The sequence below is a fragment of the Delphinapterus leucas genome, chromosome 3 (genome assembly GCF_059928025.1).
Source record: "Delphinapterus leucas isolate spDelLeu-1000000601 "Yukka" chromosome 3, BTC_Dleu_Yukka2, whole genome shotgun sequence".
Classification (NCBI taxonomy): domain Eukaryota; kingdom Metazoa; phylum Chordata; class Mammalia; order Artiodactyla; family Monodontidae; genus Delphinapterus; species Delphinapterus leucas.
In genome coordinates, this window is record NC_143131.1 from 28,215,922 (window position 1) to 28,228,101 (window position 12,180).

Below are 12,180 nucleotides of genomic sequence, written 5' to 3' on the forward strand. Positions count from 1 at the left end.
CTTTTATTTGGCTCCCTTATCACAATGGAACCGGCTCTTATTAAATCAGAACTTTCTCTTAGGATCACCTAAGGGTCCTTTATTTACAAGCTGCCAGGTACAGACACTAAGCATTTCTAACCACTATGAATTACCAAACCCGTGCTTACAATTTCCAGGTAACTGAGCAGAAAACTGACAGTCTTAAAGAATCAGAATTGTCATTCGGCAGCAGAGAAGGTGACTAACTAGAAAACCATTTAAAAACCACACTACTGGGGTTTCCCTGGTGGCACAGTGGTTAGGAGTCCGCCTGCCAATGCAGGGGACATGGGTTCGAGCCCCAGTCCGGGAAGATCCCACATGCCACAGAGCAACTGGGCCTGTGCACCACAACTACTGAGCCTGCGCTCTAGGGCCTGCGAGCCACAACTACTGAGTCCACACGCCACAACTGCTGAGGCCCGCACGCCTAGGGCCCATGCTCCGCAACAAACGAGGCCACCACAATGAGAAGCCTGCACACCGCAAGGAAGAGCAGCCCCCGCTCGCTGCAACTAGAGAAAGCCTGTGCACAGCAACAAAGACCCAACACAGCCAAAATAAACAAACAAACAAATAAATACATTTATAAAAAAATAAAACCACAATACTTTCTTGGGCTCTTCGCGCTACCTAACATCTCCCCATCACACTGTCTGTCTCTGTTGAGGAAAAGGGGTCTAATTTAAAATGAAGTTATAGGTTAACAATGGGCATAGAAAGACATTTACAATATACATTTCCGATGAAATGGGCAGATTACAAAATAATGTGATCAGCAGTACTAGTCCCGTTTTGGTAAAAAACATATGCATACATCTACACACGTATCTGACAGGATACATTCCAAGTCGTTAATAAGCTTATAATTTTTCTGTAAAAAATTTGTTTGCTTATCTATATTGTCCTATTTTTCTACAATGACCACTTCGACTTCTGAAATAATAATAATTCAAACAGGTGTTTTATTTAATAAGAAAAGTGGATCTGGCACCCAAACTATAACCAAACACCTCCCTGAAGCAGAGCTCAGCATCCAGGGTTCCCCTGCACAGAGGCACCCTGTGTCTGCGGCTAAGCTGGGGTGGAGGTGTTGAGATGTTTTTAAGTACCAGCCATCGGGTACCACCAAGATAGGCCCAGCTCTCTCCCCCCGTTCACTTCAGCTTCCAGAACCATCAGCTTCCCATTTACGCAATTTACTGATCTGCAACCCTCTGGGCAAAGTTCACAAAACATGACCAAAGATCCTAAATTACAGTTCAGGATTTTAACTTTCACATTCACTGATTTAGGAGAATCAATGACAGAAGAGCCAAGTTACTGTGGCAGAGATCCAGTTTTAACAGGTGAAGTTAACTCCCACCCCTCATTTTAGGCTGTCCAATGCCAATCCTTTCTGATCACAGGACGAAAAAAATAAGCCATCATGTTTATAAGCATCATCTTCAAATATTTTACCCAGTTAAGCCTTCTGTTTTTAATAGAAAGGGCTGGCTCTTGATAGCCTCTTTGGCATACAGAACGCAGCTGTTGATAAATCTTCTAAGATCTGATCAGCCTAGAACAAGTTCATCACCAGGCACAGGTATCATAAGGCACTTTGCACCGTGAAGGCGTGAAGGGTGTTCTGGAAGCTTAGTGATCTACCAGCAAAAAGGTGTGTGAGAAATTGTGACTTCCCAGCTAACAAAAACAAAGAGCATACAAAGAAGACAGTGATAGGCAAACACACGTGACAAGCAGTAAAGATGAGGGCAGTGTGAGGGAAAGGAATAGAAACAGCAGAATGACAGTCTTCAGAAAAGTGTTCTGAAGGATTCCTCCTCCTGAGTCAAGAGGTTACCAGACCCAGTGCTCTCAGAAGCACATAGGCTATACCTTGAAGCTGCTCACATGCATTTCCCATAACGTAATAGCTAGCAAAAGCTATACTGTACTTAACAGCAAATTGTCTCCTTACTCCCTCATTCCCTTATCTTCTAAAAACCATCCATGATTTAGGTCAGAGCCTTATCCTCTGTTACAAAATATTTTCTGAGACAGATTTCAACAAAGAAGCATAGTGTCTACACAGCACTATTTTCTTGCAAGAAAACAAAACTGCCAACTATACGGATCTGAAAAATGTGACCACTTCAGGCTTATTTTGGGGCTGAACCACTCCCCTTCCCTAATTATCCCTCAAAGGAAACATATCAGGAGCTGTGGTCAAAGAGGGTAAACATGTCTAATTACAACATGTGCTCTTGGTGGATAAAAAATCTGAACATTCTTGAACTCTGGCCACATTTCAGAAGACCTTCCACTTGTAGTTTAGTCTCCCTAAAGAGGAAAGGTTAAAAGATCAGTTGTGTTTCAACCAGGTCTCCATCAAAAAAGACACAAAGAGAAACTGACCACATTTCTTACCCTCCATACTACAGGAGAGCCTGCTGAATATGCAAGATGACCCTGACTCCTTATCAAGCACTTACAGAGGAAGTGGTTTTTATTTAAAAATTAGGACTAAAAATAAGACCCATTTCAAGAGTACTCTCCACTGGAAAAAGAGACACACATTTGAATTTAAAGATATATATGCAAAGGCTTCAGGCCACAGGTGGTCTTAGAGAAGCGGTCCTTGATCAAGCCCTCTCATCCACAGCCCACCTGCCTTTGCTCTACAGAGGTGTGAAGACAGCCGAAGAGTTTGCTAATGCTTCTGCACATTGCTGTTTAAAGTGCTGAGAGAGGAGCAGGAAAAAACCTTCAGAAATCCAAAATGAAAATGCATCTAATTAGGCATTTGGATTGGGAGCTATAGCTCAAGAAGCTCTCAGCAAGGCCTACAGGTTGTAACCTCTCTCACCTCCTCTCCTAGGACTCTCCCCCTCCTCCCCTGGATTCTGCAGGGCTGGTTTCCGTGATGGCCCTCCAACACTCCAGACTCTTCCCTCAGATCCCAAGCATCCTTCAAATCTTTGCTCAAATGCCACTGTGCAAGGAGGAGAAGGAGGTCTTTTCTTTTCCCATGATACTTTCAACTTCTAATATACCATATAATTTACTTATACCTATTTTATTCATTGTTTACCCCTCTCTCCCTCAGATAAGCTCCGGGAGAACGGGGATCTTTGTTTTGTTCATTGATGTATACCCCCAAGCAGTTTTAGAACAGTGCCTGGCACTGAGTAGGAGCTCAAAAAATATTTTCTGAATGAATGAATGAACTTGACAGTAAAACTCCAGGAGGAAAGCAGGAGGGGAGTCGAAAGGGGGATGGTGAGGGGGTGAAATAAAAGGGGGAAAAAGCGACAGAGGGGAATTTACAAGGAAGAGGTAGAGGCTGACTGAGGCCGGGACCGACCCACACTTTCTCCCTGCAGTGCTGACGGGAAGCGAGAGGCAGTGCACGGTATCCCGCCAGCGGCATCAAATAGCACTCTTAGAAGCAAGCAGCTGAGATAAGCAAGCTCTACAGACTCACTGAGAAATTCCAAGGACAGGGCAGACCCGCCCGGACTGCAGGCTCTGGGCAGGTCCCCAAGGGGGTCCAGACGTCCCTGCGCTTCCCCTCTCTCGGTGCCCCAAACCCAGCTCCCCTCCACTGTAGCCAGGAGCGTGCCGGGCCGCAGTACCTTCCCGGCTCGGGCCCCTTCACCTGGTCGCCAGCAAGCCGGGCCCTGCACTCGAGCACCTGCCTGCCCGCGTCGGGGATCCTCAGCCGGGCCCGCCGGGAAGCCCAGTGCGCCCCTGGGGGGCCTCACTCCGCTCGGCTTCCCTCCGGCACCCGGGCAGGAAGCGCCCGCGGCTCTTCCTGCGACGGGTAAGGGGCTGCAGGCGCCCCTCGCCCCTGCCGCTCCAGTAAGACGCCCCGCCCGCGCGGCGCCCCCTCACCTCGGGGCGCACGTACGACACGAAGGAGGGCTTGGGCGCCTTGGTGCCGCCGCCACCGCCGACTACCCCTTTCCCCAGCATACCGCCGCCCTGGGAAGCAGCGACGCCCGGGAGCAGAGGCGGCCGCTCGCAGCGGCCACCAGCACTGGCGGCCGGGGCTCCGCCCATCCCCAGGGCAGCGGCGGCCGCGGCACCGCCCGCATCCGGCTCCGCCGCTGACACCGCTCGCCCCGCCCAGGCACGCGGGCCCCACCCACTCCACGCGCAGGCCCAAGCAGTCGAGAACCCGCGGCCGGAGGCCACGCCTCCTCCGCTGGCGACAGGCCGGTCTGCCTGGCGGATACTAGCCTTCCGAGATAGGCTCCATTCCACCGTTTGCGGCAAAGCCCGCCCCCATGCGTTCTCTGATTGGCCAGAAGCCTCTGCCGGCCGAGCCCCACGTCAAGTCCCTTCTTGAATGAACCTGGACAGATGTTTCTTCTGACCAATCCAGAGAGCGTTCTCTCCGGACTCCCCGGCGATTGGATAGCAAAAATGTCGCCGCCGCCAAGTGATCCTGCGGTCACTAAGTTGTGGGCATTGGTTCACTGCCGTCGTTCTCTTCTTTTTCCTTGCCGTTTTGGAATAAAACTTCCGAAAGTGTAGTGTATCGAATCTCACCGATTGAATGAGTGAGTTTCAAACCCCCATCAATGATGTTCGGGCTTACTATTTTAAGTGCAGACAAAAATGAGACAAACCAAGTGCTAGGCACTTAGGAATGGGTTTGAATGTTTGATCATAAAAGGCCTTGTCGACCTCATTTTCTGAAACTTTTTTGTTTTTAATCTTTCCGTTTCTAACAGAATATCAAAAGGCCTTAAGAGATTTCTTTTATTCACCCTCCCAAGTTATCGATAAAACCCTCATTTTTAGTGAAGATTGCAAAGAAAATTCATTTAAATTCGACATTTGGTACCAAGCATTATGTTAGACACAGATGAATAATACAGTTTCAGCTCTCAAGAAACTCAGTCTAGTGGAAAAAACTAATAATAAATATTTGCAGTTAACTTGCTCCGTGTCAGACCCTGGTAAGCATTAGTCTCGTCAATGGCTAATGCCCTTTACCCTCTTCATCTCCATGACCGCCCCCTCCCCCCCTCCCGCACACCAAAGCCAGGCCAAATAAACATAAAATCTGAGTGAAAATGAATGTGCTTACTTTTTTTTCATCTCTCAAGCTTTTATATATTTATTTTAATAGATCTTTATTGGAGTATAATTGCTTCACGATACTGTGTTAGTTTCTGTTGCACAACAAAGCGAATCAGCCATATGCATACACATGTCCCCATATCCCCGAATGTGCTTACTTTTGAAAACATAGGTCAGGACAAGTCCTGTGGTCTCATTTCAACCTGATTGCCATCCTTCAGCCTATCCAGTACAGCATGGCCGGAGCTACCAGAGTTGCACTATCCCAGTCCTCAAGAAGAGCAGAAGCAAGTAATTTGCCCCGGTCTCACAACAGGTCACTGACAGAGCTGGGATTCCAGCCCAGGTGTGTCTGATTCCTAAGCCCAAGATCCGAACATTATTATAATTACACAAATTAGGAAGAAGCACAATAAAAGAGTGGTCAATTCTATTTAGGAAGGCTAAGTCAGGCTTCATAAAGAAAGACGCTCCTTAGGGAGGTGTCCGGAATGAAGTTATTTGTGGGGACAAATAGTAGCACTTTATATTTCACAGCAGTTTTTACTTTTCAAAGTGAAATGGCAGGGCAGATTTTTACAGTCTGAACAAATCTTTACATTCTGACTTTTCAATTTTCCATGATCTTGCGCTGACCATAGTCAGTATGTTGGCGTGGGTGCCTGTGGCCAGGGCTTGCTTCCTGGCCATGCAACTAGTGCAGTCACACAGGCCCGCACCTAGAAGGGCTTGGGGCTTAATGCTCTGCGGTCGCGGCCTTCAAATTCTGAATCATTTTATCTTCAAATTTGTGTTTTTTAAGTGAGATGTGATGGGACGATGGAACAAGCCCAGGGGTCTTGAAGCCTCAGCTCCTGCACAGTCCTCTTGGGTGCCCACCCTGCCCTGGCACCCTGGCCCTCCCCAGCCAAACCTAAGTCTCCTGCTTACCTCTGTCGGGGCGGCAACCTGGCCTCATCATCAGAGGGGGAGTAGTGAGCCGGAGGTCTTGGGTTCTGCCATCGCCATCCACCCCTCCCCCCCACGGGTGCCTGGACACTGACAAGGAGATGATCAGGGTCAGGCACAGCCCCCCAACCCCTTCCCATGTCTCTGGGTGGGGTAAGCAGGCATCCCTGCCCTAGGTTGTCAGCTCCATAACTGTGCCCTTTATTATTTGTGTTCTTGGGCAAGTTACTTCATCCCTCTGTGCCTGTGATTCTGTCTGGGATGGTAATAACAACAATAATAACTATGTCAATGTGGCTGAGGACTGTTATGAAGATTAAACGAGGTAATCCAGGCAATGCCTGGTAGGCAGCAAGAACTAAACAGGTGCTGACTGACGGTACAATCCCACCAAGCAGGACATAAATTACCCCCTTTCCAGGACTGTAGAAGGAGAAGAAAAGTAACTTCTGATGATGCTCTGTGGCACCTTGTTAAACAAAGGGGTTTTGTTTGTGTCCTTGTTTGTTTTTGTTTTTAACCTCTGGCCCAATCCTTGGACTAGAGATAATGGCTTTTATTTTTAATCCACCACATCAAATTTTCCTGAAATCATCCTGCGGTGTAATAATTACTTTATCCTGCTCTTCAGCATCCAATGGGTTTGCAATGTGACGACTCTGGAAACTTGATGCAGCCACTGCGTCCATACAGTTTCAGAAATCATAGGCAGCAAGTGAGGAACGGTGTTAGAGATGGAGGGTGGGGCTTCCCTGGTGGCGCGGTGGTTGAGAGTCCGCCTGCCGATGCAGGGGACACGGGTTCGTGCCCCGGTCCGGGAAGATCCCACATGCCGCGGAGCGGCTGGGCGCGTGAGCCATGGCCGCTGAGCCTGCGCATCCGGAACCTGTGCTCCGCAACGGGAGAGGCCACGACAGTGAGAGGCCCGCGTACCGCAAAAAAAAAAAAAAAGATGGAGGGTGGCTGCTGCTTCCGGGGGCGTTTTCTGCTCACTGATGAAAACCCGCACTTTCTTTAAGGAGCAGGAAGGGGGTGAGGACAGAGAATAAGCTAACGTACATTTCCATCTCGCTCTTAAGGTTCTCCAGCTATCAGCATATTTTTCACTTGATCTTTAGGGTGTGGATCAAATCTCCTTGGGAGAGTCCCTCCCAACTGACTGAAAAATCCCTGTCATGCTGAGGTCAAATAATTCTCCATCTATTAATAACCGCAGATGGTGGCCCCTAGACCTTCAAATATTTTAATTTACACATATTAGTTTAAGGTCACTCCTTTCTCCTAATGCTGCCCTGAGCTCTCTTGGAGAATTATAAATAGGTACAAATCTTAGCTCACAAAGAAATGAGTGCCAGACCAAAGACAGTGCCGTTGCTTCCCACAAACTGAAGCCAAGTGTGTACTCCCACAAGGGGGGAACATTTTTCCTCCGGCAGGTAGTTAAGCCTGGATATTTGCATTTCCTTCTCCTGGGAGTCACTTGAAGCAGCCTACTTGTGTGTGTTATTCATCTTTATCTGATAGGTACCAGGAGCATAGTAGGGATTCAATAAATATTGCACCTGAGTGAAAGGGTATTCGCTGAAAAGCAGCCTGGCCAGCAATTGATTAGTAAGAAGGGGAAGCAAGAATTCAAACTCTAGCATCCGGGTTAGAGCCTGCACTTTTAAAATCGCTTGGATACAAACTAAGATCTGATTTTTTTTTTTAAGATTTATTTGTTTGTTTGTTTGGCTGCATCGGGTCTTAGTTGCGGCACGTGGGATCTTCGTTGAGGCACGCGGGATCTTTCGTTGTGGCACACGGGCTTCTCTCTAGTTGTGGCGCGCAGGCTCCAGAGCACGTTGGCTCTGTAGTTTGCGGCACGCAGTCTCTCTAGTTGAGGCACGCGGGCTCAGTAGTTGTGGCACATGGGCTTAGTTGCCCCATGGCATATGGGATCTTAGTGCCCTGACCAGGGATCGAACCCGTGTCCCCTGCATTGGAAGGCCAATTCTTTACCACTGGACCACCAGGGAAGTCCCAGACTTGATTTTTTAAAAAATAAAAATGAATGAATGAATGAGTGAACAAATAAATAAAAGTCAAGGAGGACTAAAATGCACGTGTTATTTAATGGCCACGTGCCAAATTCCAATTTTAGCAAATGGCGAAGACATGCCTTCTTCTTTCACTGAAAATAGAAAATTCCTTAGCCTCTTGCTGCATCCATGTGTCTTCCAACCCTCCCCTGAAGATGGTGAGGAATAGATCTGGATTAAGAAGCATTTTGCATCGTTGTCTACCTTGTGGTGCAATAAAATGAGGACCTGCTGGGGAGACCCAGTGATTGTGAACAAGGGCTTCCTGATGATTTTTTTTCTTTCACAAACACAGAGCCTAAACTGGCCACATGGTAGGGGGCCTGATGAGCCTACTCTATGAACTGTATTCTGTCTTCTTCAAAATGAGACAGGCTGGGACCTGGGACCCTTTACTGCAGTGCTTGCACCTGGACAAGCATCTCCTCGTGGATCTGAATAAAAGAAACATTAAGGGACTAAAAACAACTACACGCATGGGCAGTTGGGGCAAATTTTGAACAACACAACAAAAAAACAAACAAACAAAAAAATTTTGAACAACATACAAAAAGGCCAAAACCCAACTGCCACTTCTAAGGTGGCAGAGCAAAAGCAGGGCTCTGCGCATGCACTCTACACACAACACCACCAACGGGGTGGGCAGACCACCCACGCTACCCCTCTGGCTACCCACCCACCCATCGCTACCCTCACTCCGTCTGCAGGCCAGCTCGCCCCGCACTCAGGGAGCAAGCAAGAGGACGTGCTACTTGCTCTCGCTCTCTCGTCTGGCCTCCTATCAACTTCTATTGCTTAAAGAGTCCAAGAACCTGGGTTGGTAACAAATACACAAGTTAACCGTCTGATTCGTTTATTTACTTATTATTATTTTTTTAACATCTTTTTTGGAGTTACAGTTGCTTTACAATGGTGTGTTAGTTTCTGCTTTATAACAAAGTGAATCAGCTATACGTATACATATATCCCCATATCGCCTCCCTGTTGCGTCTCCCTCCCACCCTCCCTATCCCACCCCTCTAGGTGGTCACAAAGCACCGAGCTGATCTCCCTGTGCTATGCGGCTACTTCCCACTAGCCATCTATTTTACATTTGGTAGTGCATATATGTCCATGCCACTCTCTCACTTTGTCCCAGCTTGCCCTTCCCCCTCCCTGTGTCCTCAAGTTCATGCTCTAGTAGGTCTGCGACTTTATTCCTGTCCTGCCCCGAGGTTCTTCAGAACCTTTTTTTTTTTAGATTCCGTATATATGTGTTAGCATACAGTATTTGTTTTTCTCTTTCTGACTTACTTCACTTTGTATGACAGACTCTAGGTCCATCCACCTCACTACAAATAACTCAGTTTCATTTCTCTTTATGGCTGAGTAATATTCCATTGTATATATGTGCCACATCTTCTTTATCCATTCATCTGTCGATGGACACTTAGGTTGTTTCCATCTCCGGGCTATTGTAAATAGAGCTGCAGTGAACATCGTGGTACATGACTCTTTTTGAATTATGGTTTTCTCAGGGTATATGCCCAGTAGTGGGATTGCTGGGTCGTATGGTAATTCTATTTTTAGTTTTTTAAGGAACCTCCATACTGTTCTCCATAGTGGCTGTATCAATTTACATTCCCCACGAACAGTGCAAGAGGGTTCCCTTTTCTCCACACCCTCTCCGGCATTTATTGTCTGTAGATTTTTTTGATGATGGCCATTCTGACCGGTGTGAGGTGATATCTCATTGTAGTTTTGATTGGCATTTCTCTAATGATTAGTGATGTTGAGCATCCGTTCATGTGTTTGTTGGCAATCTGTATATCTTCTTTGGAGGAATGTCTATTTAGGTCTTCCGCCCATTTTTGGGTTGTTTGTTTTTTTGATATTGAGCTGCATGAGCTGCTTGTATATTTTAGAGATTAAGCCTTTGTCAGTTACTTCATGTGCAAATATTTTCTCCCATTCTGAGGGTTGTCTTTTCATCTTGTTTTTGGTTTCCTTTGCTGTGCAAAAGCTTTTAAGTTTCATTAGGTCCCATTTGTTTATTTATGCTTTTATTTCCATTTCTCTAGGAGGTGGGTCAAAAAGGATCTTGCTGGGGCTTCCCTGGTGGCGCAGTGGTTGGGAGTCTGCCTGCTGATGCAGGGGACGCAGGTTCGGGGAGATCCCACATGCTGTGGAGCGGCTGGGCCCGTGAGCTGTGGCCACTGGGCCTGCGCGTCTGGAGCCTGTGCTCCACAACGGGAGAAGCCACAGCAGTGAGAGGCCCGCGTACCGCAAAAAAAAAAAAAAAGAGTGTTCTGCCTATGTTTTCCTCTAAGAGTTTTATAGTGTCTGGCCTTACATTTAGGTCTTTAATCCTCATTTATTCATTAAATAAAGGTTTACTGATGGTCTGTCGTGACTTGTCTCCCAGCCTCTCCCAATAAGACTGGAAGCTCTTGAAATCAGGGATGGTCTCCTCTGTAACTCCTGGGCAAGAAGGAGGGCAATTGTGCAATAGCCATCAAAAATTGTGTTAGGGATTTCACTTCTAAAAATGTATCGTGAAGAGCCACACATGTGAAATGCCATCTATCCAAGCTTACTCACTGCAGCAATTTTTGTAACAGCAGAAGATGGGGGAAAATCCTAAATGTTCATCAGTAGAGTTAGGTTGAATAAATTATGGTACAGCCATAGAATGGGACACTATGCATCTGTAAGAAAGAGTGAGAAAGTTCTCTAGGTAGAAGCTGTAAAGTTGAGTGGTTAAAAGCAAATATTCTGATGAAAAAGAATGTATATATATATATGCATAACTGAATCACTTTGCTGTACAGTAGAAATTAACACAACACTGTAAATCAACTCTACTCCTATAAAACTAGTTTTTTTAAAAAAGCAAATATTCTGGAGTCAGACTGCCTGGGTTTAAGTCCTGCCTCCCCCAGTTACTAGATGCATGACCTGTAGGCATTTATCTTCTTGGACCTCAATTTTCTTGCCTATAAAAATGAGGATGGGCTTCCCTGGTGTCGCAGTGGTTAAGAATCCGCCTGCCAATGCAGGGGACATGGGTTTGAGCCCTGGTCCGGGAAGATCCCACGTCACGAAGCAACTAAGCCCGTGCACCACGACTACTGAGCCTGCGCTCTAGAGCCCGCGTGCCACAACTACTGAAGCCAGCACACCCAGAGCCTGTGCTCCGCAACAAGAGAAGCCACTGTGATGAGAAGCCCACGCACTGCAAGGAAGATTAGCCCCCGCTTGCTGCAACTAGAGAAAGCTTACGGGCAGAAACAAAGACCCAATACAGCCAAAAATAAATTTAAAAAAAATGAGGGTGATGAAGATTATAGTGGCACCTGTAGACGATGCATCATAGGCGTGTTGTGGTGATTAAATAAGTTAATAAGTATAAAGTGTTTAGAAAGTTGGTACATAAGGTATGAATGCACATTCAGTGATCAAAGCAAGGTGCCCAAAAGTATACCGAGTAGGCTACCGTTTGTGTAAAAAAGAATGGAAATAAAGACTACATATACCCAGCTCTTTATGTTTCCATAGAACATCTTTGGATAGATACAAAAGGAACTATGGCATTAGTGGTTTTGGAAGGGGAAAGTGGGCGTTTGGAGGAAAGACTGAAAGAAGAGTTTTTACTGTACACTCCTTTTATCTTTGGATTTTGAACCATGAGAATTATTACCTAGTGCAACAATAAACAAATTAACACATATATATGTGTGTGCGCATATATATATATATATGCACACACACACAGAACTATCTCATGTAATTTTTTTAAAGTGAAAGTCCATAACATAAAATTAGCCATTTTAAAGTGAGCAATTAAAACACATTGAATTTTAATTTAAAAATAAGAGTTTTTAATAAGACCTTGCCATTTTCTGTCTCTGTTGGCTTGGCACTGGTCTCCAAATCCAGCAAGGTGTACTTCCAGTGCCACCACATTTTGACATCTTCCTTGGAGACTGCTGGCACCAGTCTCGACGTCTTCTGAATTTCTAAGCACCTGGAATCTGTATGCTGCTTTGACTTGAATATGTCCTGGAGTCAGTGC

The 12,180-nt window shown here is 46.3% G+C and overlaps 1 protein-coding gene across 4 annotated transcripts in view; it reads right to left on the bottom strand.

Annotated features, from left to right (window-relative positions):
* The window catches only part of MTMR12 (myotubularin related protein 12), a 79,871-nt gene extending 75,788 nt beyond the window's left edge, over positions 1-4,083 (bottom strand). For all 4 annotated transcript variants that reach the window (XM_089908739.1, XM_089908738.1, XM_022599876.2 and 1 more), the window contains exon 1: positions 3,901-4,083. In XM_089908739.1, coding sequence (XP_089764865.1) covers positions 3,901-4,068 — 168 coding nt within the window. In that variant the 5' untranslated portion in view covers positions 4,069-4,083. The remainder of the gene's footprint in view (positions 1-3,900) is intronic.
* Between the last annotated feature and the right edge of the window lie 8,097 nt (positions 4,084-12,180).